At 42.3% G+C, this 14,386-nt stretch overlaps 1 protein-coding gene across 3 annotated transcripts in view; it reads right to left on the bottom strand.

Moving 5' to 3' along the window:
- The window catches only part of LOC125453563 (diacylglycerol kinase theta), a 192,341-nt gene that overhangs the window by 93,297 nt on the left and 84,658 nt on the right, over positions 1-14,386 (bottom strand). For all 3 annotated transcript variants that reach the window (XR_009445713.1, XR_009445715.1, XM_059645677.1), the window contains exons 9-10: positions 2,134-2,357; positions 665-755 (exon numbers count right to left, since the gene is read on the bottom strand). Coding sequence is in view for 1 of the 3 variants with exons in the window: in XM_059645677.1 (XP_059501660.1) it covers positions 665-755; positions 2,134-2,357 (315 nt within the window). In the remaining 2 variants the exon portion in view is untranslated. The remainder of the gene's footprint in view (positions 1-664; positions 756-2,133; positions 2,358-14,386) is intronic.

Genomic DNA, 14,386 nt, shown 5'->3' with positions numbered 1-14,386 from the left:
CCTGGTTGCCCTGGAGAATCTAACTCTGGATAATAAAATTTGCTCGTATTGTATGTCTATTGTTGTGACTTGATTCTCTAGACAAAATAAGAAAAGGCTAGAATTTTGAAATGTTAGAAGCATTACATTCTTTGAAAAAAAGACTGCTGCTCACAGTCCACAGGTCACCCTCAGTCTACATTTCCGAACCAAATAAAGAATTTTTTAAAAAAATCATTTAAGTCTCAACACAACTGACTCGGATATTGCTAGGGCCCCTTCATACCAAAGTCGGTCAATCGCTCCTTGATTGTAAGCGAGAGAATACTCAGGGAGTTACTGTTTTTCAGGTTCTGCCTCTACATATCTGGGTTTAACTTATCAGCTGTGGTCTCTTTTTACTACTTTTAATCAGTAAGTCAAAACTTCACCTTCTCCTTTACTATATAGTGCATTCATCGTGGAACAGCTTTCACGAGAATACTACAATTAGTTTACCATAGTATTTTGTTTCTGATTGACATATAACAGAGATTACTGAGATTCTTTTTCTCTGATTCAATAACATAAATAATATGACCTTGTATCTACATCAAAGAAACATGCTTACTCAATTATCATCAGTGCTACAATGTTAGACAATTACATCAAAGTATGTAATAAAGCACTTCCTGTTGGAACTAACCTGTCGTCCCAGTTGCAAAAGGACTTCCTGGATAATGGCTTTGACTGTTGTCTTGGTATTTACAGGAATGGAGATATAAGCTACTCCAAATCTGAAACATGAAAACAGGTTTAAACTAACAAATTAACATATAAAAAGATGAAATATTAACTGTCAATGAAACCTCTAAGAAAATTAGGCATGGGTAATAAATGCTGACCCAGCCAGTAATATCCAGATTCATAAATGACTAAAACAAAAAAAAAAATCACAGAATTTAGTTGGAAACTGATGCATGTATCGTCAATTACTTACAAAAATAAAAAAAATTGTAAATTAAATAGACTTTCAAATTTAAATTTTTTAAATAATACTTCAAGAAAAAAGTCTGTATCCCTTCTATAGTTTAAGTTTTGTTAAAGCATAAATATCAGTACAATAGGGTTTGACCTTCAATAAACTTACACACCTTCCCACCTGCTTTCAAGTTCCTGTTTACACTTTGAGACCTGGGTGAAGACCAAAATTTATTAACAGAAACTTCACTGTCCAGTGACAGCTTCTCACAAACAAGCTCCACAAGAGGTGATGTTTCCAAGTACAAAACCAGCTGTGACTGCATTTCTGGAGCTAGTGAGAATCTAGATCTTTATATTAATTGGAAAGAAAATCCTTACAACCCCACCTTTATGCTCACTTTAAGCTACAGTGCTGGAAATCTCTCACCATTACACAACCAGTATGTGTTGAAATGGCAGATTTAGAAAGCAGTACAGTTTCTGCTACTTTAATTCAGTAATGTGTCTCAGTTCCAACCTCAAAGTGCAGCATTTTGACATTTTCAATTGACTCACCAATTGACCCCAAGTGAGGCTGCCACCCGTCCCACTTTAGGGACAATTCTGTTTCATAAGGATTTGTCTCTCAGATGCCTGACAGGTAACAGGCAGGATAACTGTTCGTCCAGGATAAATTTTATCCATGGTCTAGAACTCGAAGACTTCTTTTTAATCTTGATGCAAATCTGAAGATCGCTAGCCAGGCAAGTATTTATTTACCCATCGCTAATTCATCTCGGCCATTTCAGAGTAACAGTTTAAGAGTCAACCTTGTTGCTGTGGGTCTCGAGTCGCATGTAGGCCAGACCAGGTAAGAATGGCAGATTTCCTTCCCAGAAAGTACAAGGGCTCCAGATGGATATATACAGCAATTGACAATCGTTGTCATGATCCATTGTACAGACTGGCATTAGATTTCAAATTATTACATGTATTTTAAATTCCACATACTGCCGTGGTCAGATTTAAACCCATGTCACCCAAAGCATGTCCTTCTGCAGTGCCAGCCCAGTGGCACCACCATTACATCACCAACACTCCAGTTACTGCTTAATCTATTGCATCACTCTGCAGATTGGACTAGCTCATGTGCTATCAGCAAACACCAGCCATATTATTTGCACATCTGTTTACCTGTAACAGGCAACTTACTTTAACCACCCTGGATAAATTTTGACTATTTCACAATCGCTTGGCTTTGCACGTAGTACCCATGCCTCTGGGATTGTATCTCGGAACACTGACAAATTTTTGCCTTCCATACTGCCTCCATTTCGGTTAATAATGTCATCACTGTAGACAGCATCTTGGGTAAATGTCTGGAGCTCGTATTCCTGAGGATCATCTGGGATGTAGTACGCTCTCAGTGCAGCTTCCTATTAAAGTGAAATTTCAGTTAAATCCAAATAAACACATTATTAAACCATGGGCATAAACCACACACATCACATTTTCTGCTCTCTCACTTCCAAAAGACACTGAGCAAATAAAAATTTAAAGTAAAATGTTAAGTAAAAATTGTTTGAATATAAATTGAGTATATTCCTTCAGATTTAGCTTTGAAAAATAAATTTGTTTATTATTGAGAGAACAGAAGAGTATTGGAATTTAGACAAATGGGGGGGAATATTAGACAAAGATAGAAAATTATGAAGGAAATAAATACGAAAGGAGCAGGGAGGTTGTTTCCACTGGCAGGTGAAACTAGAACTAGGGGGCATAGCCTCACCTCAAAACAAGGGTGAGCAGGTTTAGGATTGAGCTGAGGAAGAACTTCTTCACCAAAAGGGTTGTGAATCTGCGGCATTCCCTGCCCAGATAAGCAGTTAAGGATACCTCATTGCATGTTTTTAAAGCAAAAATAGATAGATTTTTGGACAGTAAAGAAAATAAGGGCTATGGTGAATGGGTCGGTAAGTGGAGCTAGGTCCATGAAAAGATCAGCCATGTCCTTATTAAATGACAGACAAGGCCCGATATAAATAGCCTACTCTTGCTCCTATTTCTTATGCTTTTATGAAAAGATGTGAATAACTCCTGTGTGGTAAGGTTCTAAGTATTTCTTAACATTGTCATCATATTTCTGTAAAAAGTTTTTTAAAAATTCAACCCTGACAACGAATGGTAAATGAACAAGTTTGAATTATTGCCATTGTTTGGTATTTTGCAGTTGTCCTTCGCAGATCATGAGTTGCATATCTTCATGTGGTGAAGGATGGTCCAAATAACACAAAATTCATTGACACAAATGAACAAGAGCAGGCCATTCAGCCCCTTGAGCTGATCAATCACCTCAACATCATAATTCTGTACTACCCCTATATTCCTCTGTGCCATTAGTAACTAGAAACCTCTTGAGCTCAGTCTTAAACAAACTCAATTGCTACATTTCCATAGTTCTCTCAAGTGCACAGTTCCACCCTTCATTCCTTTTTGAAGATGTCTTAGTCTTAAAAATACTCATTCTTAAATTATTTGCCCTTTACTCTGAGACCAATTCCTAGTTCGAGAGTATATCATATGTCCTCCTTCCTAGCCAGAGGGACCATCCCATGAAAATAATCAAAATCCAAATGTACCCATTCACTAGTTTTCCCCCTCAACTAGATTGAGAATAACATTCTCAAAAATAAAATCACAAGTTTGCCAAATAACATTTGGCTTTCTCAAATCCATGATGATACTGTTCAATATTAACATTCTTTTCAAAATGTCCGGCAGTCATATCTTCCCAAATAGATTTCAACATTTTCCCACTAGGAGCATGATAACAGGTTTATAGTTCTTCACAGCCCTCGTTTTTTAAATAGTGGGACTACATCTGTTACTTTGCAGCCTGCAGGGATCTTTACGAAATCTATAAAATTTGGAAAAGTAAGCATAAATGCATCCACTGTAACTATAATCAACTCCTTAAAAAGTCTTGGACGAGGCTCATCTGGTCCTGGGCATCGTCAACCTTCAATAATAACTTATTTATTAATACTAATTTCTTCTATTCCTCAATTTAATGGTCCCTTGGTCATCTTGTATTTCTGGGAGATTTGCTGTATCTTCATCTGTAAAGACAGGTGCAGTTTTCTTTTAAATCATTCATGGGATGCGGACATTGCAGGCTAAGCCAGAATTTATTGCCCATTCTCAGTTGCCCTCGAGAAGGCAGTGTTGAGATGCCTTCTTGAACTGCTACAGTCCATCTGCTGTTGGTAGACCCACATTGCCATTAGGGACGAAGTTCTAGGATTTTGACCAAATGACACTGAAGGAATAGCAATATTTTCAAGTCAAGGTGGTGAGGAACTTGGAGGAGAACATGGAGGAGGTGGTTCCTTCATGTATTTTCTGCTTTTGCCCTTCCAGATGGTAAGATTGCTGGCTTGGAAAATGTTGCCTGAAGAGCTTTAGTGAATTTCTGCAATGCATCTTGCAGATGGTACACTGCTGTTGAATGTCAGTGTTGACAGTGTGGATGTGGTGTTAATGAAGGGGATTGTGTTGTCTTGTGTGGTGTCAAGCTTGAGTGTTCATCCAGACAAGTGGGCAGTACTTCATCATAATCCAGACATGAGCCTAGTAGATAGTGGAGAGGGTAGATGGTGGGGAGTCAGGAGGTGAGTTACATGCTTCCCAACCCCTGACCTGCTCTTGCAGCCAAAATATGCATACGGCTGATCAGTTTAGTTTCTGGTTTCTGGTAACTGCAAGGATGTTGACAGAAGAGGACTCAGCAATAGTAACGCTATTGAATGTCAAGGGATGATAGTTAGATTCTCTTCTTGAGGATGGTCATTGCCGTTTCTCAGTCCAAACCCGGATACTTTCCAGATCTTGCTGTTTTTGAACATGGACTGCTTCAGTATCTAAGTCAAAAATGGCTGTAACCATTCTGTAATCATTGGCGAACATTCCCATTTTTGACCTAATTATGGTTATAAGGTCATTGATGAAGCAGCTGAAAATAGTGGAGCCTGGGAAATGGCCCTCAGCAACTCCTGCACAGATAAAATGGAGTTGAGATGACCAACTTACAACAACTTAACCATCGCCCTTTGTACCAAGTATGACTTCAACCAAAGAAGAACATCCCTTACCACCAATTCCCATTCCCAATTACTTGAATTTTGCTCGGTCTCTTTTATGGCATACTCAGTAGAATGCTTCCTTTATGTTAAGGGAAGTCACTCTCAGCTCACGCCCCCTCTGCAGTTCAGCTCTTCTATCCATATTGAACCATGGATATAAAGTGGTCAAGAGATGAGTGGCCCAGGAGGCTCCCAAAGAGCAACTGGGTCTTTCCTTTTCAAGTGTTCCTCGATAGCACTGTCAATGACCCCCACAAACCTGGAGTTTGTGCACGAAGCATACCGGGACAATTTTCCACATTGTTAAATTGATGCCAGTATATTAGCTATACTGAAACAGCTTGGCATGGGTATGGCTAGTTCTGGAGTATACGTTTTCAGTCTATCATTAGGGATATTGTCAGGATTCATAGCTTTTGCAGTAATTGGTATTGAAGTGATTTTATTTATATCGTGTGCAGTGAATCAATTTTGCATCTGTGATGCTGGGGGCCTCAGCAGCAGGCCGAGATGGAGTTGCCTCTCAGCACTTCCGAGTGAAGATAGATGCAGATATTTCAGTCTTATCTTTGCATGAATGTTCTGAGCCCCTCAATCATGGAAGATGAAGACATTTGAGAAGTCCTACCCTTTGTTAGTTGTTTAATTATCCATCACCATTCATGATTGGATGCTGCACGACTGCAGAGCTAAAGTACTATTCACTGCTTGTGGGCTTGTATGGCCTTGTCGACGGCATGCCATTTTTGCTGTTTGGTACGCAAGTAGTCCTGTGTTGTAGCTTCACCAGGTCGACACTTCATTATTAGGTATGCCTGCTGCTGCTCCTGGTTTGTCCTTCTGAACACTTCATTGACCCCAGGCTTATATCCCAGGCTGATGGTAATAGCTATGTTGGAATATGCAAGGCCATGAAGTTATAGATTTTAGTTGGAACAATCCTATCGCTACCATTGGCACACAGTGCCTCATGGATGCCCAGTTTTGATTTGTTAGGTCTGTCTGATGTCTGTCCATTTGGCACCATGGTGCTGCCACACAATGCAATGTACCGTTTCATGTGAAGACAGGAATTCATCTCCATGATGACTATGCAGTGGTCACTCCTCCCAAAACTGTCAGGGACAGCTGGGTCTCTGATCGATAGGTTGGTGAGGACGAAGATAAGAAGATATTTTGCCTTATTGGTTCACTCACAACATGCTACAAATCCAGTTTTTGCAGCAATGCCCTTTAGGATTCAGCCAGTTCTGACAGTGGTGGTGGTCCTGAGCTGTTCTTGCTGAAACGCATTGAAGTCCCTCATCCAGAGTATATTCTGTGCCTGTGACATCCTCGGAGCTTCCTTCAAGTACTGTACAACATGGAGGAGTACTAATTCATCAGCTGAGGAAGGGCACTAGGTGGTAATCAGTAGGTTTCCAAGTCATATTTGACCAGATGCCTTGAAAAAATGAGGAGGCCAGACTATGCACCATAACCCAGATGTGGTCTGAACAAATGTCCTGTAACAAAAGAACTCTATTTGTCCCATTCCATTCTTCTTACTGTAAATGACAACATTTTATTTGCGTTCCTTCAACCCTGTTTGACTCCACTGTAGGTCTCAGATAGTTTGGATACTTACTGAATTTACTCATCATGCTGCCAATAAAAGAGAAAATCACATTCAGCAGCTTCAGTGGGAAGCCAATTTTCTCCAACAGCTAATGGTTTTTTTTTAAACAATAGTCGTTACATGGCCACCATTAGGCCAGATGTGTTTCTGAATAAAATTCAAATTTCACTATCTGCCACAGTGGAATCTGAACCCATGCCCCCAGAACTTTAGCCTGAAACTTGGCATTATTTATCCAGTGACATGACCTCAACAACACCACCTCCTCGGCGCTTCTCTTTTACAAAACCATGTCTAAAAGGATGACTTTAGATTAGGTTTTGGTGATTTAGAACATAGAACATAGAACATAGAACAGTACAGCACAGAACAGGCCCTTCAGCCCACAATGTTGTGCCGACCATTGATCCTCATGTATGCACCCTCAAATTTCTGTGACCATATACATGTCCAGCAGTCTCTTAAATGACCCCAATGACCTTGCTTCCACAACTGCTGCTGGCAACGCATTCCATGCTCTCTCAACTCTCTGCGTAAAGAACCTGCCTCTGACATCCCCTCTATACTTTCCACCAACCAGCTTAAAACTATGACCCCTCGTGCTAGCCATTTCTGCCCTGGGAAATAGTCTCTGGCTATCAACTCTATCTATGCCTCTCATTATCTTGTATACCTCAATTAGGTCCCCTCTCCTCCTCCTTTTCTCCAATGAAAAGAGATCGAGCTCAGTCAACCTCTCTTCATAAGATAAGCCCTCCAGTCCAGGCAGCATCCTGGTAAACCTCCTCTGAACCCTCTCCAAAGCATCCACATCTTTCCTATAATAGGGCGCCCAGAACTGGACGCAGTATTCCAAGTGCGGTCTAACCAAAGTTTTATAGAGCTGCAACAAGATCTCACGACTCTTAAACTCAATCCCCCTGTTAATGAAAGCCAAAACACCATATGCTTTCTTAACAACCCTGTCCACTTGGGTGGCCATTTTAAGGGATCTATGTATCTGCACACCAAGATCCCGCTGTTCCTCCACGCTGCCAAGAATCCTATCCTTAATCCTGCACTCAGCTTTCAAATTCGACCTTCCAAAATGCATCACCTCGCATTTATCCAGGTTGAACTCCATCTGCCACCTCTCAGCCCATCTCTGCATCCTGTCAATGTCCCGCTGCAGCCTACAACAGCCCTCTACACTGTCAACGACACCTCCGACCTTTGTGTCGTCTGCAAACTTGCTGACCCATCCTTCAATTCCCTCGTCCAAGTCATTAATAAAAAATTACAAACAGTAGAGGCCCAAGGACAGAGCCCTGTGGAACTCCACTCACCACTGACTTCCAGGCAGAATATTTTCCTTCTACAACCACTCGCTGTCTTCTGTTGGCCAGCCAATTCTGTATCCAAGCAGCTAAGTTCCCCTGTATCCCATTCCTCCTGACCTTCTGAATGAGCCTACCATGGGGAACCTTATCAAATGCCTTACTGAAGTCCATATACACCACATCCACAGCTCGACCCTCATCAACTTTTCTAGTCACATCCTCAAAAAACTCGATAAGGTTTGTAAGGCATGACCTACCCCTCACAAAGCCGTGTTGACTGTATTTGATCAAGCCATGCTCTTCCAGATGGTCATAAATCTTATCCCTCAGAATCCTTTCTAACACCTTGCAGACGACAGACGTGAGACTTACCGGTCTATAATTGCCGGGGATTTCCCTATTTCCTTTCTTGAAGAGAGGAATTACATTTGCCTCTCTCCAGTCCTCAGGTACGACTCCAGTGGAGAGCGAGGATGCAAAGATCTTCGCAAGTGGCGAAGCAATTGCATTTCTCGCTTCCCAAAGCAGCCGAGGACAAATCTGATCCGGGCCTGGCGACTTGTCAATCTTAATGTTTGACAAAATTTTCAGCACATCAGCTTCGTCTATCTCTATCCATTCCAGCATGCACACCTGCTCTTCAAAGGTTTCATTCACTACAAAGTTCGTTTCTTTCGTAAAGACAGAAGCAAAAAACTCATTTAGGGCATCCCCTACCTCCTCAGGCTCCACACACAAGTTCCCTATGCTATCCCTGATCGGCCCTACTCTTTCTTTGATCATTCTCTTATTCCTCACGTAAGTGTAAAATGCCTGTGTGTTTTCCCGGATTCCTTCTGCCAAGCCTTTCTCGTGCCCCCTCCTGGCTCTCCTCAGACCATTTTTGAGCTCCTTCCTTGCCTGCATGTAATCCTCTCTAGCTGAACTTGACCCTAGCTTCCTCCACCTTATGTAAGCTACCTTCTTCCTTTTCAGTAGAAGCTCCACCGCTCTCGTCATCCAAGGTTCCCGAATCTGACCCCTTCTTGCCTGTCTCAGAGGGACATATTTACTCATCACTCCCAACAACTGTTCCTTAAACCGTCTCCACATGTCGATAGTTCCCTTACCATGGAACAACTGCTCCCAGTCCATGCTTCCTAACTCATGTCTAATCGCAACATAGTTTCCTCTTCCCCAATTAAATATCCTCCCATTCTGCCTAATCCTCTCCTTCTCCATAGCTATGTAGAATGTGAGGCAGTTATGGTCACTATCACCAAAATGCTCTCCCACCACAAGATCTGATACCTGCCCCGGCTCGTTTCCGAGCACCAAGTCTAGAATGGCCTCTCCCCTCGTCGGCCTGTCAACGTACTGCGTTAGGAAACCCTCCTGAACACACCTTACAAAAACAGCTCCATTCAAATCTTCTGCTCAAAGGAGGTTCCAATCAATATTAGGAAAGTTAAAGTCACCCATTACAACAACCCTACTGCGTGCACACTTTTCCAAAATCTGTCGACCTATGCTTTCTTCAATCTCCCTGCTGCTATTGGGGGGCCTGTAGTAAACCCCTAACGAGGTGACTACTCCCTTGCTGTTCCTAATTTCCACCCATACTGACTCAGTAGGCAGATCTTCCTCGACAAAGGAAGCTTCTGTAGCTGTGATACCCTCTCTGATTAGTAGTGCTACACCCCCTCCTCTTTTTCCCCCCTCCCTATTCTTTTTAAATGTTCTAAACCCTGGAACATCCAGCAACCATTCCTGCCCATGAGAAACCCATTTGTTCTAATCTCCTTCAACTCCGTATTCATTTTTCTTCCTGCTTCAGTGAAGCAGGAATTACTTGTTCCATGCTGAATGTGGTATATAAATGCAAATTGTGGTTGCTGTAGTATCAAACAGATCAACCTCATATGGTGTCAGCCAATTAGGACAATGATGAGATATTTATTCACTGTAAGATTTATGGGTCTTTGTAAATCTCTACCCCAGAGGGCTGCAGACTTTCATGTATGTAAGACAGAGATTGAGATTTCTGAATAGTAAAATTGCAGGTTTATTACAATGAAGGAGACCCATTTGGGCCATTGTATCTGCACCAACTCTCTAAATATTTTGACTTTTTGCCAATCTTCTGCCTTCCTCTTGTGACCCTGCACATTGAATAATTATTTAAATAGAAACAATGTCTTCTTGAATACTTCAATTGAACCTGATCCCATTACATTTCCCAGATGTTCCAGACCCTAATTACTTGCTATGTGAAAGATTTTTACCACCTTATTTTTTTTTTCTCTAATAGAATGATAAAGATAACAGCACAGAAACAGACTCTTTGGCCCAACTCACGTAGGCTGACCAGACATCCCAATCTGACCTAGTGCCATCTGCCAGCATTTGGCTCATATCCCTCCAAAGCCTTCCTAATTATATACCTATTCAGATGCTTTTTAAATGTAATTGTACTCGCCTCCACCATTTTCTCTGGCAACTCGTTCCATACACGCACCACCCGCAGTGAAGAAATTATCCTTCAGGTCCTTTGTAAATCTTTCCCCTTTCACCTTAAACCTATATCCTCTAGTTTTGGACACTGCCACACTAGGAAAAAGACATTGGATATTCACCCTATCTATTCCCTTCATTACCAATATTTACAAGGTCACCCCTCAGCCCTTGATGCTCCAAGGAAAAAAAGCCCCAGCCTATTCAGCCTCCCTAAATAATTCGAACCCTCCAGTCCTAGCAGCATCCTTCTAAGTCTTTCTGCAGCCTGTCAAGTTTAACAACATCCTTCCTATAGAAGGGTGATCAGAATTGTATTTAGTATTCCAAAAGTGGCTCAACCAATGTCCCGTACAGCCGCAACATGACATATCAACTCCTGTACTCATGTTCTGACCAACGAAAGCAAGTGTGCCAAAAGCCTTCTTCACTAACCTTTCTACCAGCAATTCCACTTTAAAGGGACAATGCTTCTACACTCCTAGGTCTCTTTATTCAGCAACATTCCCAAGGTCCTACCATTTATTGTATAAATGCTGCCCTGGCTTCCCTCACCAAATTGCAAAATGTCACATTTATCCAAATTAAACTCATTTGCCAATCCTCAGCCCATTGGCCCATCTGATCAAGGTCCATTTGTACTTTGATACAATATTCTTTGCTGTCCATTACACCACTTATTCTGTTGATTTCTGCAAACTTACTAACAACACCTCCTCTGTTCACATCCAAATAATTATTATAAATGACAAAAGCAGTAGATGCAGCACTGATTCTTGTGGCACATCACTCGTCACAACACTTCAGTCTGAAAAGCAACCCTCCACCACCACCCTTTGTCTCCTACCTTCAAGCCAATTTTGTATCCAGTTAGCTAGCTCCCCCGGTTTCCACATGCTCTAATCTTACAGACCAGTCTCCAACGCAGAGCCCTGTCGAACACCTTGCTGAAATCCATATAGACAGCGTCTACCACTCTGCTCCTTCTTGAAAAAACTCAATCAAATTAGTGAGACACGATTTCCCCTGCACAAAGCCGTGTTAACTATTCCTAATCAGTACTTGCCTTTCCAAATACATGTAAATGCTGCCCTTTTGAATCTCCTCCTATAGCCTACCCACCACCTGATGTAAGGCTCACTGGTCTACAGCTCCCTGGCTTTTCCTTGCATTCTTTTTTAAATAATTGCACCACATTAGCCAACCTCCAGTCTTCTGGCACCTCATCTGTGCATGTCTTTGATAAAAATATCCCAGCAACAGGTCCAGCAATTCCTTTCCTACCTTCCCACACAGTTCTGGGAAACATTTGATCAGTTCCTGTCGAGTTAGCCACCCTTATGCATTTTAAGACTCCAAGCACCTCCTCTTCTGTAGTTTAAACTCTTTTCAAGATATCACTATCTATTTCCCCAAGTTCTTTAGCTTCCACGTCCTTCTCCACAGTAAATATTGATGCAAAATATGCGTTTAGTATCTCGCCATCTCCTGTTGCTCCACACATAAATGGCCATGTTGATCTTTAAGGGGTCTTATTCTTTCCCTAATTACTCTTTTGCGCTTGATGTGCTCGCAGAATCTTTTTGGATTCTCCTTAACCCTATTTGCCAAAGGTATCTCATGTCCCATTTTTGCCCTCCTGATTTCTTTCTTAGGTAAACTCCTGTTGTCTTTATGCTCCTGTAGGGATTCACTTGATACCAGCTTTCTATACCCGACTTATGCCTCCTCAACTTCTCTGGTCATGCAACATTCCCTGCACCGATCAGCTCTGCCCTTCACACCAGCAGGAACACACAGTATCTGAGCTCTTGTTATCTCATTTTTAAAGACCTCCCACTTCCCAACTGACCCCTTACCCATGAATAGCCTTCCACAATCAACTTTTGAAAGTTCCTGTATAATACTGTCAAAATTGGCCTTAATCCAATCTACCCATATTACTTCACTCAACGATCTCCCAAGAATATCTTCCCAAAGGACAGCCATAATGTTAACCCCTAACCAATAACTCCATTTCCCCTTCTCTCTTGCCTCCCTTACTGTCCTTCTGACTATATCTATACCCTAGAACATTGAGCGACTAGTGTGGCCCCTCCCTGAGCTATTCTGTAATAGCTATGATATCCCAGTCCCATGTTCCCAATGATATCCTAAGTTCATTTGCCTTGCCTGTCAGGCCTTTTGAACTGAAGTAAATGCAGGTTAATTTATGAGTCATGCTACGTGATCTGCCATGCTGTTGTTGCCTTGACTATTTAACTTGATCCCCTAATCTAAACAGCAAGCCTCAGACTCTCATCTTCCTCACAATCAGTTTGGATCTTCCATTCCACCCCCACTCCCCCCCCAACTTCCAAGCCCCAAATCTCCCCACAAAGATGCTGGTCCCCTTCCAATTCAGATGGGACCTGTCTTTCTTATACAGATCATTTCTATCCCTCAAGCGATCCCTATGGTCCAAAAATAGTGAATTCTTGCCCTTGCACCAGCACTTCAGCCACGCATTCATCAATCCTCCTCTTCCTAGTCTCACTAGCACATGGCAAGAGTAGTAGTCCAGATAATACTACCCTCAAGGACCTACTTTTTAAACTTCTGCCTAGCTTCTACTTGCCATCTTAAGGGATATGGAGATTGTGCAAAAGGTGTAATTGAGGAATAAGAGAATGATAGTCATACGTGAGGAAGAAGAGAATGATCAGGGAGAAGACAGGGCCGATCAGGGATAGTGTAGGGAACTTGTGCGTGGAGTCTGAGCAGATAGGGGAAGCCCTAAATGACTTTTTGGCTTCAGTTTTCACTAAGGAAAGGGGCCTTGTTGTGAATGAGAACTTCGAGGAGCAGGAAAACAGGCCTGAACCGATCAAGATTGAGGAAGTTGATGTGCTGGAAATTTTAGCTAACATTGAGATTGATAAGTCCCCAGGGCCAGACCAGATTTATCCTAGGTTGTTCTGGGAAGCGGGAAAGGAGGTTGTTATGCCGCTGGCGAAGATCTTTGCTTCCTCACTCTCCACGGGAGTCGTACCGGAAGATTGGAAGGAGGCAAATGTTGTTCCTCTTTTCAAGAAAGGGAATAGGGAAATCCCTGGAAATTACAGACCAGTCAGTCTTACGTCTGTGGTCAGCAAGAGTTAGAGTTCTTTGAGGAAGTCACGAGACAGGTTGACGAGAGTCGAGCAGTGGATGTAGAGTACAGGGACTTCAGCAAGGCATTTGATAAGGTCCTCCACGGCAGGCTCATTCATAAAGTCAGGAGGTATGGGGTACAAGGTGATTTGGCTGTCTGGATTCAGAATTGGTTGGCTGACAGGAGGCAGAGTGGTTGTAGATGGTAAGTATTCTGCCTGGAGGTCAGTGCTGAGTGGTGTCCCACAGGGCTCTGTTCTTGGGCCTCTGGTCTTTGTAGTTTTTATAAATGACTTGGATGAGTAGGTTGAGGGGTGGGTTAGTATGCTTGCTGATGACACAAAGGTTGGAGGTGCCGTTGATAGTATCGAGGGTTATTGCAGGCTTCAGCGAGACATTGACAGAATGCAGAGCTGGCCTGAGAAATGGCAGATGGAGTTCAACCTGGATAAATGCAAAGTGATGCATTTTGGAAGGTCGAACTTAAATGCTGAATATAGGATTAAAGGCAGGATTCTCGGCAGTGTGGAGAAACAGCGGGATCTTGGTGTTCAAGTGCATAGCTCCCTCAAAGTTGGCACCCAGGTGGATAAGGTTGTTAAGCAAGCATATGGTGTTCTGGCTTTCATTAACAGGGGGATCAAGCGTAAGAGCCCCTAGGTTATGCTGCAGCTCTACAAAACCTTGGTGAGACCACACTTGGAATATTGTGTCCAATTCTGGTCGCCCTATAGTAGGAAAGATGAGGAGGCTTTGGAGAG

The sequence above is a fragment of the Stegostoma tigrinum genome, chromosome 1 (assembly GCF_030684315.1).
Source record: "Stegostoma tigrinum isolate sSteTig4 chromosome 1, sSteTig4.hap1, whole genome shotgun sequence".
In the NCBI taxonomy this organism is placed as follows: Eukaryota; Metazoa; Chordata; class Chondrichthyes; order Orectolobiformes; family Stegostomatidae; genus Stegostoma; species Stegostoma tigrinum.
This window is presented reverse-complemented; position numbering and strand designations above follow the sequence as displayed.